Below are 21,256 nucleotides of genomic sequence, written 5' to 3' on the forward strand. Positions count from 1 at the left end.
CTACAAAGCGAACCAATAACCTCTGTAGCAATTGTCCTCAAATGACCAGGAAATGGTTTGTAACTGAGTCTGTGCCTGATTTCTTTCCCTATACGCACCTGAGGCCCAGCAGATACAATAGCCCTGACAAAGACATGGGATGCCATGCTTCTAGACCACCGGCTACAGCTTCCTTATGCCCAGAGGCTTAAATTGTGGCATCCCTGAAGCCTTTGCTTCTGGCTGTACAATGTTTCCCTACTCCTATGCTACCCTTGAATCTCTGCCCAAATGCAAGTGATACTGGCTGACTCCCCAGGCATGGAGCTGGGCTAAGTCAGGGGTACTAGGCCCACCCTGCTCTAAGGGAACCCTGTGAAGTCTGGTTCTGGCTCAGGTACTACCCACACTGGTGTTTTCCTGACTTGGATGGCTCTGGACACGTACAACTCCCGCTCCATTTCAACTTCCAAGATTGCTCCAGCAAGGGTCTGCTTCCAGAAGTTCCCTTCCCTTTTTCTTCAGCTTTAGAAATATGAAGACTGAGGTGTTACACAACCATGTGGAGTTGCTGAATAAGATTCTGGATGTCTGGGACATAGTGCAGGCAAAATTTTAGACTTGAAGTGAGGTCATGAATTCCAAAAGTTTGGAACTGATGAGCATAGAGTTTCCCTAAATGCAAGAGAAAATAGGAAAATAATTCTGGAGACCCTTGGTGAGTATCCTGGGGAGGAAGTTGGCTGGTTGTTAGTATGGAAGGGCCCCTTTAAGAGGAGATGGAACAAGTCCCTGCCCTGTAAGGAAATAATGGAGAAAGTCTGTAGAGACATGATCTGGGGAGACGCTTTGCAAAGGAGTGGGGAATTTGCCCACTCAGAGCCAGTGCAGCCCCTGTTCACTCTCGGCCAGGCCTTAGGCCAAGCTGTTTGTACACTTGCTCAGATCAACAAGTGGTAAGACACTGAAGGTCACAGGTTTAATTTATTAAGCCACCAAAGCACCAATGCAGGTGGCCATTTTCCCAGTGTGTGCACAGTAACTGGTCATCCAGGGTTGGTCAGTATTCTTGGTGAGCCATCCTATGACAGTTGGTTTGGAATGTCCCATGTTCTCAGCAGTTGAGCAGTTGAGCAGACCACTCACTGGCCACTAAGTGTGGTCAGCTGGTCCCTAGGAAGGCTCCATGTGAGACAGCTGGTCATGTGAACACTGAGGGAGGATGGCCACAGTGGGTTTTCCACTGGCACTTTAGAGAGGCTTCCCTTGGAGGTAACTCTTTTGTGTTTTGGGTCAGGAGGTGAAACCTAGAGGTGGGAGGCTGAGTGAGCATGTGGACTTTTCTGTTGGCTCAGGCACCTCCTCCAGCAGGAGTGTCCAAGAAAGATACTTGGTTGTGGGCGACAGGGCATGATCTCAGGTGCCCCAGGATGGTGACTCGTGTTCAGGGATCTCTCCCCCCAGGGAACCAACTCTATTCCTGTCCTGGACCCATCCTCATCTGTATGGTAACTCCTGGCATGTCAATTTATCTCTGTACATTTCAGGGCCCTCACTCTAGGATATGGCTTACAACCCCTTTCTGTCCCCCCACACCTCAAAAGGGCCCACCTGGGAATTACAGGAGATGGTCAAAGGTGTCATCCACGAGCTGTGAAACACCATTCCCATGTGAAAGCTAAGAGGGAGCTTCGTTCCTCCCTGCTGTGGAGCCGTCCATATCCCCTCTCTGGATTCAACCACTACCAAGTGTCTACTTCTTGCAGTCACTCAGGGATTGAACACTAGGGCAATTAGGAAACACCACTCATCTATTTTTTCTTAAGGCTTTCCTTGTGTTTAATTATGTTTAGCCTCATAATATCATACTGATAAGTAGGCCATATTCACATTTCAACATCTCAGGGAAATGAGACCCAGAGGGGTCTATGTAACATTCTGCATACTGATGGCTCCTAAATGGAGTTGGACCCCAGGCCATCAGTCATGCATACTGTCCGTTGCTACATTTCTCCGATGCCTCCATGAAATGAAGGTATGTGCCCACAGGACCTATCTGTCCGGTGTTCTTAGTGCACCCCCAACTGCAAAACCTCCACAAGCCCAACTTGGATTCAGGAGGCTCTACTGAGCAGGCAGCAGATGAATAATGAGATGAAAGGATTGAACTAGGAATAGGTTATCACCCATTTCCCTGGGTTCTTCTGCCAGCAAGATGTCCACAGTTCTCTCTATTATGATGCATTTCCCAGGATCTTGCCTCAAGAATTAAGAAGAAATGTTCACCCGAGGTGAAGAATATCAACTGGCCTGAAGCTGTGATTTGGGAAACATCACATCTGGCCATACAACGGGCCCCCTATGGTTGGCCCACTTGAAGGTACTGTGGAAACACACTCTTTAGGTTCATTTCAGAATAATGAGTCTATTTTAATCAGTGACCCATATTTAAGACAAAACTATGAGATGTTCAGCCACATTCCTCTCTCCTGTATGCAAGGGTGGATGATCAAGTCAATCGGTAGTGCCTCTAACTCTAGACATCAAGATACACTCCAACTCCAGAATGGGCTCCTGTTGAACAGTAAACAACATCTCTAGCCAACGTGTGGACTGTTAGTTGTTTTTTTCCTCTTTTGTCTACATTCTTTGTTTTACTTATGTTCAATTAGCCACCATAGAGTACATGTTTAGTTTTTGAGGCAGTGTTCAATGACTCATTGTTTGCATAGAACACCCAGTGCTCCTCACCACATGTGTCCCCCTAAATACCCATCGCCCGATACCCCCTCTGCTCCCCTCCCCTCACCCTTCTGTAACCCTCAGTTTTTTGCAGGAATCCAGAGTCTCTCATGACTTGTCTTTCTCTCTGTTTTTTTCCCATTCAGTTTTCCCTCCCTCCCCCTATGGTCCTCTGCACTATTCCTTGTTTTTTTTTTTTTTTTTCTTTTCCTTTTTTAAAGTTTTACTGTGTTGTTAGTCATCATACAATATGTCATTAATTTTTGATGCAGCATTCCAAGATTTATTGCTTATGTATAACACCCAGTGCTCCATACAATATGTGCCCTCCTTACTACTCACCACCAGGCTCATGCATCCCGCACCCCTCCCCTCCAAAACCATCAGTTTGATTCTCAGGGTCCACGGTCTCTCTTTTTGATCCTTTTCGTGAACAGAACAAAATCATGTAGTATCCATCTATGTGCCAGAACACACACTGAACCCTACCTTTTGGAGAGTATTTAAAATACTTCATTTAGATAAGTATTGATTTTATGTATTTCCCTCCACTTGTCCACTCATACAGAAATGCTGTGTTGAAAAAACAGTGATTCGTTTCTCATAATTTCTCACGAAGAGCCTGTTATTCCCACACACATTGACCGAGAAATTGGTCAGTGAGTTCACAAATGTTGAGAGATAACGAAGTACCTAGCCTTAGCTACACACAGAGAGAAAGCAGATCAAATACATAGATGGTGAGAGAATGACATAATTTAATTAGTATGTGCTTAGAGAAATATGACTTTGGAAAATGGAATTGGTGTTAACATTGCTTTTGATTTCATCTGGGACGCATGTTAAACTTTGTTCTAGAAATGTCTGGTGACTCAGGATGGTAAAAATGGATAGGGATGGTGTTCTCAATCAAGAATGGGACCTCTATTTATCTCAATATGTGTTTTTTTCCCTTCTTCACCCTAAAGTTTGGCTATTGACTCTATGGGGGGGCGGGTAGGTCACCTCCCCTTATGTCATTTTTTTCAAAAACAGAGGGATAATGTGTGAGGCCAGAGTTCAACTTTGGAAAGGAAGTCTTTCCTCTCATGTGCCACCCTTGTCTGTGAGTAGACACCTGTCTGGACAGAAGGAGTTGGCCACTGTGCAGCTGTAGTGACTCTGAAAGGTCTATGATGACACCATCACCATGGCGACGAGAGATACACCTCTGCTGTGCTGTCCAACGGTCCCTCTTTGAGCTGAGTGTGTCATTGAGACACGTACAACTCTCAAGAATGGGAAACAGGATCAGAAATATTTTGTGTGGCTGCTGTTGCAATATGTTCTTCCAGAATTCCGGACTGCTGTTTGCTACTAACCAGATAGTTCACTCTTCCTCCAAAATTTTCTCATCATTGAAAATTTTCTCTCTCCAATTTGTCATTCGGAGTTATACAAATGTTTTATAGTTTAGTTTTATCCCTTGATTTCTATTTTTGGTTATTCTACCAAGCTAGTTGCCTTTTGTCTTTGGTGTGAAAACTGTACTCCTCCCTGTGATATCCTGCACCGCACCCTTGACACAGTAGGTTCCCCTAGGGGAGAAAATACGGCAATGTCTATTTTCATTTCCGTCCAAAATTATATATTGATTTAATTAATCATATATTTCATTTAACGTCCAAAATTGTATATTCACATTCCTCCTTTCTTTAAGTGAGAGTGAACGCAGAAAGGTCGATATGGAGGATATTTATGATTGTTCTATCCATGTTTTACAATGTCTTCCTGTATCGTTTATCCCAAAATGGGTATGCATTTCAGGATTTGGGGCACATGTTGGTTTGTTCCTAGAAACAGGTGCCCCAAAGAGATCCAAAGAATTGGAGAGTCTACATTTCACTTATGACCCCCTAGCAGATGTTTCCCTTTCTTCTTTGGCTGTTATCCAAAATTACTTTTCCTAGGTGATATGCTGTCTAGGTCATATGCTATCCCCCATCCCTTTCAGTTGCCAGAAGTAAGCATGGTGAAACTATAAGCACATTTTGTCCTCAGTTACACAATGAATAGCCAGTCTTTCAACATATGGTTAAAGATGGCTAATTGGTTAATGAATTGTGTTAATGAAGGATCGATACCCAAGCACAAAGATTGTTAGGAATGCACAAAGAACAATGGGTGATGTAGACCATGAGTAGAGACAAACATTACATGTATGTGGATAAACATGTACACTTGTCCATGAGATGGTAGCTCAAAAGCAGAAAGAGTCTTCATTAGAGTGGTTTCGATAGAGTGTTTGTTAGTTCTCTTGACCTTTCCTCCAGATCTCTTTCCAACAGCTAAGCTATGGCTTTTTACTGTGACAAGGGCCTCAGAAACTCATGTTGTTTGGACGCACTTATGTTTGTGTGAGGAATACATAATGCAAGGTGGCATTGTTTCACATGCTTTAAAACACTAGACTTTGCAATAGTGACCCTGCCATCCTTTACCCTGGGATTCCTCTCATTTGGTCTGCTGACCATGAGTCAGGCAACTGGAACAATCTAGAAAATAATCATGACTATTTCTACCAAGGGTCCAAGAGAGTGTATTCAGGGAATCAGCAATTGGTTGTTTTTTCCTTATTGGCTTCTTGATGCCTCTGATCCATCCAAAAGAAATTGTGTTAGGGTAAAACACTTGTATTTAGGCAAAGCAGCTGTGCCACAAAGCAATGGTCTGGGAACTCAAATGCCCAGATGTGACCCAGCTCTGGAAGTTGTGAAATTGTGAGATCTCCAACAAGATCTGTACCCTCTAATGAGCCTCCCTGACCATGTGACATGCATTAATTCAGTAAATGCTCATCATGCCCATATTGGATGTTTTGTTTACACTCCATATTTCCCAGGTGGAGGAATGCAGGCATAGGGATGAATGTGACCAGGTTCATGGTCTCCTATGTAAAGGAGCCAGGAGGTGAACCCAGGCCTGTAGTCCCAGGGCTCATGCTCTAACTACTGAACTGAACTGCACTGATTACTCAGACATGGGATCATTAGTGCTGTGCATAGAGCTATAGTCTCAGCGTGTACGTCCGGAATTACCTGAGCCAAGGGAAATCCCAAGCTCTATTTAGCATTATGACGTCAACTCAGGGGTCACATAGGCCACCAAAGCTCCTGGGCCCCGCAAGTACAGACCTTGCCATAGACTTTACTTGGAAAGAGACATAGAAAGCCTGGTTAGTTCAGAGATTTTGAGGGTTTCGAGGCACCCTTTAGGACAACCCAGTCAAATTATGTTTTAATACAGGGCTACTCCTCAGCACCTGACCTCAGTCCAGTCAGAACTGAGGAGACTCTTTCACTATATTTGATGGCATTGCCAATATGAGTAAGTCCTGGTATGCAGGAATCCTGTGAGCCCAGGGACACTCCTGGGACCATGAAAGGGACTCAGAGAACCAGTTCATGATTAGCCTTCTCTCCACCGCCCTCATTGCCATTGTCTTGTAGAGCTGAGATAGAGAGTGGTCAGTGTCATGGCATGGTCCCTTTTCACAAATAAAATAAGAATAGGGATCATAATGGGTGGTTCCTGGCTGACTCAGTCAGGGGAGCATTTGACTCTTGATCTCAGGGTCATGAGTTCAGTCCCCATGTTGGGCATGGAGCATACTAAAAAAAAAAAAAAAAAGAATAAATGGGGACCTAGTGTAGTATATTGGATAACATTCTCCCCCATAAGCCCTAAAAACATGCTTGGATGCTGTGAATAACACACTTTAGGGACACTGACCAATAAGAACTCAAACGCTTGTAACAGCCTGGTGTCCATCATCCTTATTTTGACAGGCTTGTCCTGCAGGGTCAGGGAGTGTCCATGCTCCAGGAGGGACCTTGCCTCCTTAAAGTGCTCTCCCTTTGTTGGCTAGTAAGTGCAAGCATGGAAAGAGTCCATGTTTAATGAATATATACACCTGGCAACACACAGCAAGACCAGAAGGAAATCAACATAGAACTAAGAATGGTGTTTGGTTTTCAATGACAGGACTTGTTTATTTACAAATTGTCAACAACTGGTGAGCTTCCTCACCAAGGACCAAGCACTTTGGTTGCTTCCTAACCAAGAAACACAATGTTGTGCCTAGATTTGAATCTGGTCTCTCAATGAAATGTCACTCATTATCAGGTGCCAAGGAGTATAGAGCAGAGGAGAGATGAATGCAAAAAGAGGTCTGCATGATCCTCAAGGAGTGTCATGAGAGGGGGAGCTTCGTGGGGGAGTGTGTTTAGAAGTGTCCCTCCCTATGGGTCCTTTTTATATTCCCGGTTTTTGAAAGAATATTTATTTGAGTGGGAGAGAGAGAGAGAACGGGAGCACTGGGTATGAGGAAGGTGCGGAGGAGAAGAGGGACAAGCAGGCACCAAGCTGAGTGCAGAAGCAGAGGATGGGCTCGATCCCTGCACCCTGAGATCATGACATGACCCTACGTGAGACACTTAACCCACTGAGCCACACAGGTGCCCCAGAGGGGTTCCCCTCAAAGGAGGTGGGACTTGGTCCCCTGCCACTGCAGGGTGTAGAGAAGAATGAGGAGTCTATAGAGACTGGATCTGGGGGAGGGAGGAAGGAACAGGGAATGTGCGCACTGAGTCCCTGTTCACTCTGAGGTAGCCAGCCCTTCGTCCAGGCTGTTTGGAGACTTACTCAAATCAATAACCAAGGAGACACTGGAGGTCCCAGGCTTGTTTAATCAACCACCAAAGCACTAGGCCAGGTGGCCATTTTCCCAGTTAACTGGGAGGAATGGCTCAGCCAGGCTTAGTTCTTTGAAGGGAAGCAGATTCTTGGTAGAGCCATCATTTGGAATGTCCTGGCTTCTGCATGAGCTTGGGATCCCAGCAGACCACTGGTCCCTGAGGGTGGTCCACTGGTCACAGGGAAGGCTCCACATGAGAGAGCTAGGAGTATGAATGCTGTGGGTGGATGGCCCTTGGCTTCCACTGGCTCTTCAGAGGGGTTTCTCATGGGGCCATCTGCATTGTGTTCAAGGCTGGGGATTGAAACCTAGTGGTAGGAGGCCGAGTTAGGATTTGGACTGTTCCATTGGCTCAGGCACCTCCTCCAGGGCATCAAGTGTCTCCAAAATTCCCACATGGGGCAGGAGGATTTGAGAATGAGACGGAACTGAGAAAGCCCTGGTTCAGGACTGCAGGGCATGATCTCAGGTGCCCTGGGAAGATCTCAGGTATTGAGGGATCTCTCTACCCAAGGATTCGACTCCATTCCTGTCCCAGATTTCCCACTCCTCAGTATAGTCACTCTTGACAAATCACCAACCCCACACTCTCATTGACAGTGTCATTCTGTCTTTCTCTATAGTCTCACATAGTGTCTGCTAGATCTTTTCCCCCATCTTTTCCTGTGGTAGTAAAGGACACTTAAGCTACACGTAACCTACATTCCAACATTTTACTGATTTTTAAGCCTGGAATACAGAGTTGTTAATCCCCGGCCCCATGTAGGAAGGTCCATTTCCAGAACTCATTTCTTCCATATTGTTGAAACTTTATTCTATCGTCAACATTCCCCTCTTTGCTCCTCCTTCCAGCCCCTATTCTATTCTCTGCTTCTACGTATTGGACTATTTGAGGTTCCCCATATAAGTGACGTGATGCCATATTTGTCTCACTGGGTCTGGCTTATTACTCTTAAGATGAAGTCCTCCAGGGCCATCCAGATTGTCACAAATGTTGAGATTTTCTTCCTTCGCAGGTGAAAAATTATCCCAGATATCGGCCCAACGATGGAGATATCATAGAAAAATAAAACCCTCTGACAGACCCAACATTCTGGAGAATGTTCCATGTGCACTAGAGAAGAATGTGTATTCTTTTGCTTTGGGATGAAATGTTCTGAATATATCTGTGATGTCCATCTGGTCCAGTGTGTCGTTTAAGGCCTTTATTTCCTTGCTGATCTTTTGCTTGGATGATCTGTCCATTTCAGTGAGGGGAGTGTTAAAGTCCCCTACTATTATTGTATTATTGTTGATGTGTTTCTTTGATTTTGTTATTAATTGGTTTATAGAGTTGCCTGCTCCCACGTTGGGGGCATAGATATTTAAAATTGTTAAATCTTCTTGTTGGACAGACCCTTTGAGTATGATATAGTGTCCTTCCTCATCTCTTATTATAGTCTCTGGCTTAAAATCTAATTGATCTGATATAAGGATTTGACTCCTGCTTTCTTCTGATGTCCATTAGCATGGTAAATTCTTTTGCACCCCCTCACTTTAAATCTGGAGGTGTCTTCGTGCTTAAAATGAGTTTCTTGGAGGCAAAATATAGAGGGGTTTGGTTTTTTTTTTTTTATCTATTCTGATACCCTGTGTCTTTTGACAGGGGCATTTAGCCCATTAACATTCAGGGTAACTATTGAGAGATATGAATTTAGGGCCATTGTATTGCCTGTAAGGTGACTGTTACTGTATATGGTCTCTGTTCCTTTCTGATCTACCACTTGTAGGCTCTCTCTCTGCTTAGAGGACCCCTTTCAATATTTCCTGTAGAGCTGGTTTGGTATTTGCAAATTCTTTCAGTTGTTGTTTGTCCTGGAAGCTTTTAATCTCTCCTTCTATTTTCAATGATAGCCTAGCTGGATATAGTATTCTTGGCTGCATGTTTTTCTCCTTAAGTGCTCTGAAAATATCATGCCAGCTCTTTCTGGCCTGCCAGGTCTCTGTGGATAAGTCAGCTGCCAATCTAATATTTTTTCCATTGTATGTTACAGACTTCTTTTCCCGGGCTGCTTTCAGGATTTTCTCTTTGTCACTGAGACTTGTAAATTGTACTATTACGTGACGGGGTGTGGGCCTATTCTTATTGATTTTGAGGGGCGTTCTCTGAACCTCCTGAATTTTGATGCTCATTCCCTTTGCCATATTGGGGAAATTCTCCCCAATAATTCTCTCCAGTATATCTTCTGCTCCCCTCTCTCTTTCTTCTTCTTCTGGAATCCCAATTATTCTAATGTTGTTTCGTCTTATGGTGTCACTTATCTCTCGAATTCTCCCCTCATGGTCCTTTAGCTGTTTGTCCCTCTTTTGCTCAGCTTCTTTATTCTCTGTCATTTGGTCTTCTATATCGCTAATTCTTTCTTTTGCCTAATTTAAACTAGCAGTGAGAGCCTCCATTTTTTATTGAACCTCATTAATAGCTTTTTAAATTTCAACTTGGTTAGATTTTAGTTCTTTTATTTCTCCAGAAAGGGCTTTTATATCTCCCGACAGGGTTTCTCTAATATCTTCCATGCCTTTTTCGACCCTGGCTAGAACTTTGAGAATTGTCATTCTGAACTCTAGATCTGACATATTACCAATGTCTGTATTGATTCAGTCCCTAGCCTTCGGTACTGCCTATTGTTCTTTTTTTTTTTTTTTTTTTTTTTGTGGTGAATTTTTCCGCCTTGTCATTTTCTCTAGATAAGAGTATATGAAGGAACAAGTAAAATACTAAAAGGGTGGCTACAACCCCATGAAAAAATGCTTTAACCAAATCAGAAGAGATTCCAAATCGTGAGGGGGTAGAAAGGGGATAAAAAGAGGTTCAAAAAGAAAGAAAAAAAAAGTAAAAAAAAAAAAAAACGAAAAGAATTAAAAAAGGAAAATGAATAAAGAAAAGTATAAATATATATATATATTACACTATTTAAAAAACATTAAAAAAGAAAAGGGTAAAAGTAAAAAAAAATTTTAGCAGAAGAAGAGATAAAAATGAAAAGTAAAAAAAATAAATTAACTGCAAGACTAAAAAATACAGGGAGAAAGCCATGAGTACCACGCTTTGCTTTCTCCTCCTCTGGAATTCTGCTGCTCTCCTTGGTATTGAAACTGCACTCCTTGGTAGGTGAACTTGATCTTGGCTGAATTTCTTTTTGATCATCTGGGCAAGGGGCCTGGTGTAGTGATTCTCAAGTATCTTTGCCCCAGGCAGAATTGCACTGCCCTTACCAGGGGCCGGCTGAGTAATCCGCTCGGCTTTGCTTTTAGGAGCTTTTGTTCCCTGAGTGCTTTCCCTAGAGTTCCGGAGGACGGGAATACAAATGGTGGCCTCCTGGTCTCAGGCCTGGAGGAGACGAGAGCTCAGCCCCCCACTCCTCAGTGCGCCTTCAGAGAACAGCACCCAGTAACTCCCGTCTGCCTGACCTCCGGCCAGGCTTTGAGCTCACCGATCCTGCGACCGGTTCAAGGTAATCCCCAGCTGTGAGCTTACTGTCAGCTCTGTCTCTGTAGCCGGCTTTCCCATTCCAGTACCCACAAGCTCTGCGACACTCAGACACCCCCGATCCTTCTGTGACCCTGCGGGACCTGAGGCCACGCTGACTCTGCATGGGTTTTGCCCCAATTTAGTCTCTGGAGCGATGTCCCTCAGCAGAACAGACTTTTAAAAGTCCTGATTTTGTGCTCCATTGCTCCGTCGCTTGCCGGGAACCGGCCCCTCCCCCCGGGGTCTATCTTCCTGTCACTTTGGATTCACTTCTCCGCCAGTCCTACCTTTCAGAAAGTGGCTGTTTCTCTGTTTCTAGAATTGCTGTTCTTCTCTTTAATCTGCCAATGGATTTGCAGGTGTTTGCAATCTTTAGATAAGCTATCTAGCTGATCTCCTGCTAGCTGAAGTAGTCTCAGCCTGCTACTTCTCTGCCATCTTGAGTCCTCCCTCGGGTATTCATCCTTTCTAATGGAGGCATAATACTCCATAGTGTATATGGACCAAACCTTCCTATCCATTCATCTCTTGACTGGCATCTTGGTTCTTTCCACAGTTTGGCGACTGTGGCCATTGCTGCTATAAACATTGGGGCACAGTTGGCCCTTCTTTTCACTACATCTGTATCTTTGTGATAAATACCCAGTAATGCAATTGCAGAAGGCCCTACATTTTTATACGGAGTTTGGTATCAAAAATATATTAACCCTTGTTCCCGATCCTCCTCCTGTGGGGAGCTTGCCAGTCCCGAGATTACAGTGATCATAACCTGAGCGGAAGGCCGATGCTGAAAGGATTGAGCCCTCTGGGTGCCCCTCCCTGAATTAATCTTGAGCAGCACTACCAATGTGCTGACAGGTACATTCTTGATGTCTGTCTATATGTGGACATCGGCTCAGTCTGAGTGTGGCCTCGCCAGAGCATGGAAGTGCAGAAAGAATGGCGTATTGCCAAGGTGAGCATGCCTGTCTTCACCCAAGGAACAAGCATTGTTTTCTTGGTTTCTTTCATGAAATTCAGGTGAAAATCAGATCATACATTTTGGCGAATTGAACATAATATTAAAAAATTCATTTTCCTAATATAAATTGCTTGTATATGGAAATAAAATGATGTTTCAACTGTATATGTGTCTGAATGTGTGTGTATGTGTAATTGTGTAATTACACATACACACACATTTGAGAGGACATATATATATATAATTTCCTTTTGGGGAGAGTGCTGAGTGGTTGTCTCCTGTCAACCATCATCTGATTTGAGAGGACATTCGCCAATGGCAACAGCAAACCTGGTTAGAATTGCGATGGTGTACAAAAGAAAAAAGAAAGAAAATGGTGTAAATTTATCATTATTTAGAAAAGGTATTGATACTGTTTTTTTCAAATTATAGAAATATTATCATATAACCTCACTTCTTAAAGCTAAGAAAGTAATTTCTTTCTTTTTTTAAAATATATTTTTTATTTATTTTCAGCATAACAGTATTCATTATTTTTGCACCACACCCAGTGCTCCATGCAAACCGTGCCCTCTATAATACCCACGACTCTGTACCCCAACCTCCCACCCCCCCACCCCTTCAAAACCCTCAGAATGTTTTTCAGAGTCCATAGTCTCTCATGGTTATTTCTTATTTAACTTTTAAATTTGGTAAACTTTTATGAGGTACCTATACAAGATACATAAAGCAGGGAGCCCAAGTGTTCTTGCTGAAAAGAACTTTCTATAGTTAGTAGATCATGCTTTCATTTTAGACCAGCAGTAGTCTACACTAGACTTTTCTAGCTTTATTATTACATTAGTTAAAATGATTTTGGATTCTGTGAACAAACGCATTTGTTAAACACTTAGTATGTACCTAATATGTATAGACAAATAAAGGTTGGTTGAACTTCACCAATGATACTAAAAAAAAAAAAAAAAGAATTGCGGTGGTGGCATTCTTTCCCTCAGCAACAGTTTGCCTGCTTGGATGAAGCATTTTGTAGGCACAATCCTGAGTGGACTGGGCAGACACATCTCCAAGGAAAAACACTTTCCTACAGGCGTCTTGTTTCCTTACCGTGGGGGCCAAACACTGGGTTCCCTCTGGTTTCCTAATGTCATTGAGAGAATTAAAGATCATGAAGTCAGACAGTATACAAAATGACCTGAGCCTCATGGTGCCCTCCTTTCCATACCTTCAGGTGCTGCCCAAAGAGGTGTATATTCTGGAATCAGTCTCTCACTGTCTGTAGTCAGGGGCACCATCAGATCCTGGGTTCCCACTGGAATGGAGATCAGAGGTGTGGTGAAACAATGGGTTTTCTATGTGCATAACCATGGTCATATCTTTGTAAGTGGCTCTTTAGTGTTCAGGTAGTGAGTTTGTGTATGTGGAGGTGGGCTGTGTCTCTGTGTGAACAGACGAGGTGTGATTCTGAATAGGTATGTAGTTTTTTGTGTGTGTGTGTGTGTGTTTCCAGGATTTATGTCTCCCTAAATAGCACAGTTGCTGGTGTGAACTTATCATTTCGAAAAAGACAAAGAAAATCCCGCCCCTTGCCTCATGGGTGTGTTGTGTGTCAGAACTTACGGCATTGTATGACTTAAAAATGTGTGCAGTCTATCGTATGCCAAATACATCTGGTTTCATCTGACAAAATCCCAACACCATGGAGGAAAGTGTTCCCAGGGTCCTGAGAGGAAAATAACATTTTCAGAAATCCCTTGAGTCTGTCAGGAATGACTTCAGTTCATGATGGGTCTCACCTCTGAGCAGACAGCGGGAGCGATCATGACTAAAGAGAAGGAGCCACAGCATATTCAGTTGGTGTCAGGGAAAAGGGAGGCTGGAGAGGGTGCTGAATGACAGCAAGGATGTAGTGCCTGTGTTTGGGGAGCCTAGCACCAAGATGAGGCCCTTCAACCCCAGATCTCGTGATCCTTTTCCCATCTCTATTTCTAGGGGAAGACCCTACATTTCTACACTGAGTGGCATTAGTAATAGCTTTTTGCCTTGTTCTTGATCTTCCCTGAATGGGGCTCTCACCAAACCCAATCCCAGAGGCCATGTTCCATCAGACTCTTCAGATTAAAGGGATATTTCATCTACGACCCCTCCTCTGTTCCCAGGCTCCTTTCTCAGGCTGCTCCTTTCTCAGGCTGAAAGGAGCCTGAGAAAGAATCCTCTTCCTCTTAGAGGGAATGCTGGGGCATGTGGTCCAAAGGGCAGATGGTTGCCACATCCCGTTCTGAAGGGAATCTGAGAAGTGGGAGCCTGCAGGTTCTAGAAATTCTTTGTCTCTAGATCATGGTCTCATGGTAGGGAGGCAGAGGCTTAACCCACTGAACCACCCAGGAACCCCAGATTGTTTTTTTATATATTTTTTTATTATATTAATTTAGCCACTGTAGAGTAGTACATCATTAGTTTTTGATGTAGTGCTCAATGATCTATTCTTTACTTATAACACCCAATCTCAGCATATACCCTCCTCAATACCCATCACCCTCTTACCCCTTCCCCCTATACTCCTCCACTCTGAAACCCTAAGGTTGGTTCTTGGGGTCCATAGTCTCTCATGGTTCATCTCCCTCTCTGATTTCTTGCCTTTCAGATTTCCCTCCCTTCCCCTATGGCACTACATGCTATTGCTTATGTTCCACAGATGAGTGTAACCATACAATAATTGTCTTTCCCTGCTTGACTCTTCTTTCCTTAACATATTCCCCTCCAGCTCCATCCATGTCAGTGCAAATGGTGGGTATTCATTATTTCTGATGGCTGAATAATATTCCATTGTATATATGGACGACATCTTCTTTTTTTTTTTTTAATTTCTTTTCAGTATTAACAGTATTCATTGTTTTTGCACCACACCCAGTGCTCCATGCAATCCGTGCCCTCCTTAATACCCACCACCTGGCTCCCCCACTCTCCCACCCCACGCACCTTCAAAACCCTCAGGTTGTTTTTCAGAGTCCATAGTCTCTCATGGTTCACCTCCCCGCCCAATTTCCCTCAACTCCCTTCGCCTCTCTAACTCCCCTTTTCCTCCATGGATCCTTCTACACTTTGGCTATTGTGGACACTGCTGCTATGAACATTGGGGTACATGTGTCCCTTCTTTTCACTACATCTGTATCTGTGAGGTGAATATGTAGTAGCACAATTGCTGGGTGGAAGAGTAGCTCTATTCTTAACATCTTGAGGAAACTCCATACTGTTTTCCAGAGTGGCTATACCAGCTGGCGTTTCGAACCACCCAACAGTGTAAGAGGTTTACCCTTCCTCCACATCCTCGCCAACATTTGTTGTTTCTTGACTTGTTAATTGTTGCCATTCTAACTGGTATAAGGTGGCATATCAGTGTGGTTTTGATTTGTATTTGTCTTATGGCTAGTGATGGTGAGCATTTTTTCGTCTGTCTATTAGCCATTGCATGTCTTTTTAGGAGAAGTGTCTGTTCAAGTCTTTTTCCCATCTTTGGACTGGACTATTTGTTTTTTGAGTGTTGAGTTTGAGAAGATCTTCATAGATCTTGGATATCAGCCCCTTATCTGTAATGTCATTTGCAAATATCTTCTCCTATTGTGTGGGCTGCCTCTTAGTTTTGTTGCCTGTTTCCTTTGCTGTGCAGAAGCTTTTTATCTTGGTGAAGCCCAGACAGTTCATTTTTGGCTTTGTTTCACTTGCCTTTGGAGGCATGTCTTGAGAGAAGCTGCTGTGGCTGATGTCGAAGAGGTTACTGCCTATGTACTCCTCTAGGATTTTGATGGATTCCTGTCTCACATCGAGGTCTTCCATCCATTTTGAATTTAGTTTTGTTTATGGTGTAAGGGAATGGTCCGGTTTCATTCTTGTATATATAGCCATCCAATTTTCCCAGCACCACTTATTCAAGAGACTCTCTTTTTCCCATTGGATATTTTTTCCTGATTTGTCAAAGATTAGATGACCATCAAGTTGAGGGTCCATTTCTGGAGTCTCTATTCTGTTCTACTGGTCTATGTGTCTGTTTTTGTGCCAATACCATGCTGTCTTTGTGATCACAGCTTGGTAATACAGCTTGAAGTCAGGCAACGTGATGCCCCAGCTTTTTTTTTCTTTTTCATCATTCCCCTTTGGTGATTCAGGGTCTTTTCTTCTACCATACAGATTTTAGCATTGTTGGTTTGAACGCTTTGAAAAATGCCAGTAGTATTTTAATAAGAATGGCATTGAATCGCTCCGGGCAGGACATTTTTTTTTTAAAGATTCTATTTATTTATTTGACAGACAGAGATCACAGTAGGCAGAGAGGCAGGCAGGGGGACGGGAAGTGCAGGCTCCCTGATGAGCAACGAGCCTGATGTGGGACTCAATTCCAGGACCCTGAGATCATGACCTGAGCCTAAGGCAGAGGCTTTATTTAACCCACTGAGCCACCCAGGTGCCCCCAGGACAAACATTTTAACAATGGATAGATTCTAACTGTCACACAGCCTGCCATCCCATTTCATCAGGAAACAAAGCAGGCATCATCCCATTCCCTAACAGCAGTTAGGGTTACTATTCCACGGGGAGGAATGGGTAAGGGATAATTGGGGCTGGTAGGGAGAGATAGATAGGGGACTATGGGATCAGGCTCACAGAAATCCCCAAAATGTGAAGGTGTGGAGAAACCAGAGGCATTTGGGATGGAGGACCACCCTGCCACAGGCATGTGGTGTGGGTCCTGTGGGGTACATATCGTTATGATAATCACCTGTGATCAACAAAGAATAACCAGCCCCTAAAAAAGAATTAAGCCACTGAATGTGTTATCAATAGAGATCTTAAAAGATTTTAAGTTCCCTGGTTAGCTGTCTCTAAAAGACCAACCTTAAAGGCCCTCGTTGGCGACCCTGTCGAGACCCCTCTCACTCTTGAGAGCTTTTTCTGTATCCTGACTTAATAAAGTTTTATCACTTTACTCACTGGGGGAAAAAAATAGAGCAAAAATCGACAGCATCAGTTACAAAGTGTATGGCAGTAAGCAATTTTCTCAGTAAGAAATCCCCCTCTTATCATAACAAATAACATGGAGGACATGGGGAGATGGAGAGGAGAAGGGAGTTGAGGGAAATTGGAAGGGGAGGTGAATGCTGAGAGACTATGAACTCTGAAAAACAACCTGAGGGTTTTGAAGGTGCGTTGGGAGGGGGGGGAGCCAGGTGGTGGGTATTAAGGAGGGCACGGATTGCATGGAGCACTGGGTGTGGTGCAAAAACAATGAATACTGTTAACACTGAAATGAAATTTAAAAAAAAAAGCCTCCTCCTTGACAAAGAAGTCTGTATTTGCTGACCAAAATGCACTTGAGAGGTCTGCCATGAAAAGCCCAAACTTTTTCTTTTGGGGGCTGTGTATCCCATCTGTTTCCATAAAATCAAGAGAACAAAGCCATATGTATACAGTGTACAAGATGATATGATCTTCATACTTTTTAATCACAGATGGATGCAAAAAGAATCTAAAATTGTACATATTCTGGAATCACGTGCTGAAGAAGTACCTCAGTGCTGAAGAAGGTGGGGCTTTCCTGTCTGCTTTGGCCTGCGTGGCTACCCTGATTCTGGGTCCTGCCGGAATGGAGGGATGGGGTGCCATGAATGCTCAGCAGAGAGCTTTGGCCACAATCTATGGGCTCTGCAAGCAACTTAGTTACTTAGGTGGTTTGGGTTCATGTGCGTGTGAGAGTTGTGTGTGTATGTAAGTCTGCATGGTATGACTGTGAATGTGAGTGTATGTGTGTTCCCTCGGGAGGTATTTCCCATGTACCCAGCCCAAAGCAAGTGTCAGATCTCCCTTCAGAAATCTCATTACCCCTGCACACTTTACATACAACACCACGTTCCTCTCTCACCACCTCTGGACCTGGGGGTTTGTTGGCCATTCCCTCTCTTTGAGGAGAAGGTGCAGAGAGGGATGGCCCATGCTCTTGACTGCCTAGGTTGGAAAAGCCAAACTGTGAACCCAAGCATGGGTCCCAATGTTGTTGCGCTGGCCACTAACAAGCATTTACCACTTAACCATGAGATCATTAGTCACAGAGCAAGGCAGTTCTGGCATTCATGTACATGCCTGCAAATACTCAAGTGTACAGTGGTCCCACATACTGCCATCGTGCTGGGGTGGCCTCAGTGGTCCCATAGCCCAGGGAAGCTGCATTTATCAGTCAACTGCAAAGCTGAGGACAGAATCTGTCCTCAGATCAGGGGACAGCAGATCCTGAGATCTGCAGACATAATCCTGGGAGCAGCAGGGCCCGCTCTGAGTCCTTAGCTTCCCTTCTTCTCCACTTTCTTTTCCACGGACATCCCAATGTCATTGCTGCCCTGTCCCCTCAAAGACTACTTTGAAGATGTTGAAGACTCGCACAGAATGGGCAAAACTGTGCCTGCAATTTATCACTATAGTCCTCTCTTTTCATTTTCTTGCATCCTTACCTTTGATCTCCACTTTGTGTTTCTTCCCCTTTCCCTCTTTGGATGGTTCTTCCAAAGAACCCGGCGCCATGCAGGTACTGGAGATTCTTACACCTTCAATGTCTTTCAGGTCTCTCTGCTGGCCCCCTCAACAGCTTTACTGGTGTCACCCTGGCTCCTGACCCAGGTCTGCACTGCTGAACCATGCTGAACAGCCCTGAGTGGTGGGCAGGGAGCAGGGTGGGGAATCAGAATGGCTGGGCCCCCTTGCAGCAGGAGCTCCAGGAAGTCACACAGCCCCCCAATGTGAGCATTTTCCTGCCCTGGTGGGTGTTTGGGGGGGGGGGGCTCTGATATTTCCAATTCTTTTCTTCTTTTTAGTTGTCAAGAAATCCTCTAGTGGACGATTCGATAAAAGGAGAAGAGGAAGCAGTTTGGGGCAAAGAAGACCTGGAGGAAGAAATGTGAATGTGGAATGTTAGGGATGTAAAGGGTGAAGCAAGCAAGGCCACATGAGGATGCATTTACTCAGCCAACATTAACTGAGACCCCACCATGTGCCATGCTCTGTAGTAGATGCTGGCAACAAGTTCGCTCTACCCTCAAGGTTCCCAGTGCAGAGGACACATGAAAAACTGGCCATAGAATGGGTCTGTCTTATTCATCTCTGTATCCCTCATACCTCACATGGTGCTCAGCACATAGTAGGAGCTCAAAAAAGAGAAATTTCCTTGGACCATGGGACACTGGGTGGTCGAGTCTCTGGCACTTGGAATCTGGGAACTTGGGTTTGATTATAGCCTGTCCAGTGCTGTGCAGCTCTGGGCAGGTCACTTCACCTCTCTGAGACTCAGTTTCCTTGTAGGTAAAATGGAAACTTGGAACACAAGACCTGTCCGGGGGGTTAAGGAGCTAGTCTGTGAAAAGAGACTGGCCCATGCTAAGTGTTCAGATTACAGTTATTGGGGTTAATGTTGTCACCATAATGTCAACAAGCTTGAGTAAACAATCTGTTCTCCATTTGCTTTCTGGAAAATGAGGACTGACCAGATCGCCTCTGTGTCATCAACACTAGGAATCTAAAAATTAAAAATGGTGGTTGACCTTCTTTCCCTTTATGTCTCCCTCCTCCCTCCCTCTCCCCTGCTCTGCTCTCCCATTTCAACTCCTCTCTCTTTGGCTTGCTGCTCCATCTTTCCCAACCACCCTCCCCTGGGAACAGGGCAGAAGGTGTCACCTCTCAGCTCCTGAGGGTGCAGGCCCTTGTCTACCCTTCCTGCCTAGTTGGGCTTCTATCCATAAATCCCTACTCCCTGGAGAGGGGCAAGACTGGGCTCAGAGGACAGGCAGGCTCCTGCTCTCAAGCCTGATGTACGGGCTGCATAGCACCTTCTCTCCTTCCCCACCACACTCCAGCATGCTCTAAGACCTCCACAGATGAAGGTAGTTCAGGCACCAAGGTCTGCTCAGGCAAAGAAGACTGGTTAGGACACAGCTCAGAGAATGGACTCAAGTCAGCAAAACCTTCCCGTCTGGGTGACTTGGGACAGGTGGTTAACCCTCTGCTTGCCTTGGCTCTCCTATCTGCAAGACAGAGTGGCCCACAGTATCCACTTCCCAAAGATGATGTGAAGAAACACATTAATGTAAGTGAAGAACTTAGCTCAGGGGCGGCACAATTAAACCATGTGTATGAGTTTGTGATCATCATCGTTACATGGTTAAAGGCCAGTCAATGCCCCTTAACCAGTGACCACCAGGCCTGCACCTGCAGCTCTCCAAGCTGGGATTCCCTCTCCTCTCCATGTAGGAGAAAACAAACCATGGGGAACTCTTGGGTGTTTCTGTAAGAAAACCATGAGAGTCTATGGACTCTGAAAAACAATCTGAGGGTTTTGAAGGGTCAGGGGGTGGGAGGTTGGGGGAAACAGGTGGTGGGTATTAGAAAGGTCACGGATTGCATGGAGCACTGGGTGTGGTGCAAAAACAATGAATGCTGTTACACTGAAAAGAAATAATCTAAAAAAATGTCAGGAAAAAAAATATTGGTGGGGTTTTAAAAAGGTATAAGTAATCTCTACACTACTCATGGCAGAGTAAAGGAAACCCAGGGTCAGAGAGGACAAGAGTTCACTAGATGTCAGAGGACAAGTGGGCAGCAGAACTCAGAATGTAATTGTCCACAGACATCCCCAGAAATCACTGTCCCTGGAATTCGTGTTTCCAACCAAGACGTGGTTCTTCCTGTTGGACCTCGTGATTGGGAGTCCCTCCCTGGGGGAATGGAAGCTGAGAAGCCATCCTATGTCTCCTGTGGGTGGGGGGGGCACAATGGAGACAGTGCCTTCAGAGGCTGGAAGGTAGGCAGGACCCAAAACCTGGACCTTCACACTGGAGGCCAAAGGGCTCAGGAAGCACAGGGAAAGGGGAGAGACACTCTTCCAGGCAGGGAGGAGAGGACCTTCTAAGACCCAGTGGGCTGCTAAGGCCCTAGGTTACTGGCTGGAGGCTGGAGCAGTCCAGGGTAACCCCAGGGAGAGAGACTGGTGAGCCTCTGTGTGCTGCCTGGTGGAGAGGGTGAAAGGGAGGCAGTGCTGGTTCCACATGTCCCCAGAATTCTGAATGACACCCTGACGCCCATCTGCAGCTCCTGAAGGTATGCAGGGAAGGCTTCTGCCAACCAGAGGTAGAGCAGGTGTGTAGGGTGGGATTAGGGCATGCCCTCTGGAGCTTTGACAATTTGCAAAGACCCCCAGACGAGAGATGCTGTTATGGTCCTCTCTCCATCTCCAGGTTGGGGAAGGCAGATTGAACTCCTAAAACTGTAGAATTCACACTGGGTGTCCCTGGATGTCCAC

At 44.8% G+C, this 21,256-nt stretch overlaps 1 protein-coding gene and 1 long non-coding RNA gene across 5 annotated transcripts in view; one reads left to right on the forward strand and one right to left on the reverse strand.

The window, feature by feature from the left end:
* Nucleotides 1-1,108: 1,108 nt before the first annotated feature.
* LOC123392383 lies at nucleotides 1,109-19,475 on the forward strand. The gene is made up of 3 exons (XR_006607107.1): nucleotides 1,109-1,251; nucleotides 2,232-2,359; nucleotides 18,780-19,475. It is a non-coding gene; the product is annotated as an uncharacterized LOC123392383 (long non-coding RNA).
* Nucleotides 12,551-21,256, reverse strand: part of LOC123392382 (translation initiation factor IF-2-like) — a 74,763-nt gene continuing 66,057 nt past the window's right edge. The window contains exons 1-3 of one of the 4 annotated variants that reach the window (XR_006607106.1): nucleotides 18,420-18,856; nucleotides 13,148-13,234; nucleotides 12,551-13,063 (exon numbers count right to left, since the gene is read on the reverse strand). Coding sequence is in view for 2 of the 4 variants with exons in the window: in XM_045081216.1 (XP_044937151.1) it covers nucleotides 18,795-18,848 (54 nt within the window). In the remaining 2 variants the exon portion in view is untranslated. Of the gene's footprint in view, nucleotides 13,235-18,419; nucleotides 18,857-21,256 lie in introns of those variants that run through there. The other 3 variants (XR_006607105.1, XM_045081217.1, XM_045081216.1) reach the window with 3 other exon arrangements.

Source organism: Mustela putorius, unplaced genomic scaffold (genome assembly GCF_011764305.1).
Source record: "Mustela putorius furo isolate JIRA1106 unplaced genomic scaffold, ASM1176430v1.1 tig00000545_pilon_pilon_pilon, whole genome shotgun sequence".
NCBI lineage: Eukaryota > Metazoa > Chordata > Mammalia > Carnivora > Mustelidae > Mustela > Mustela putorius.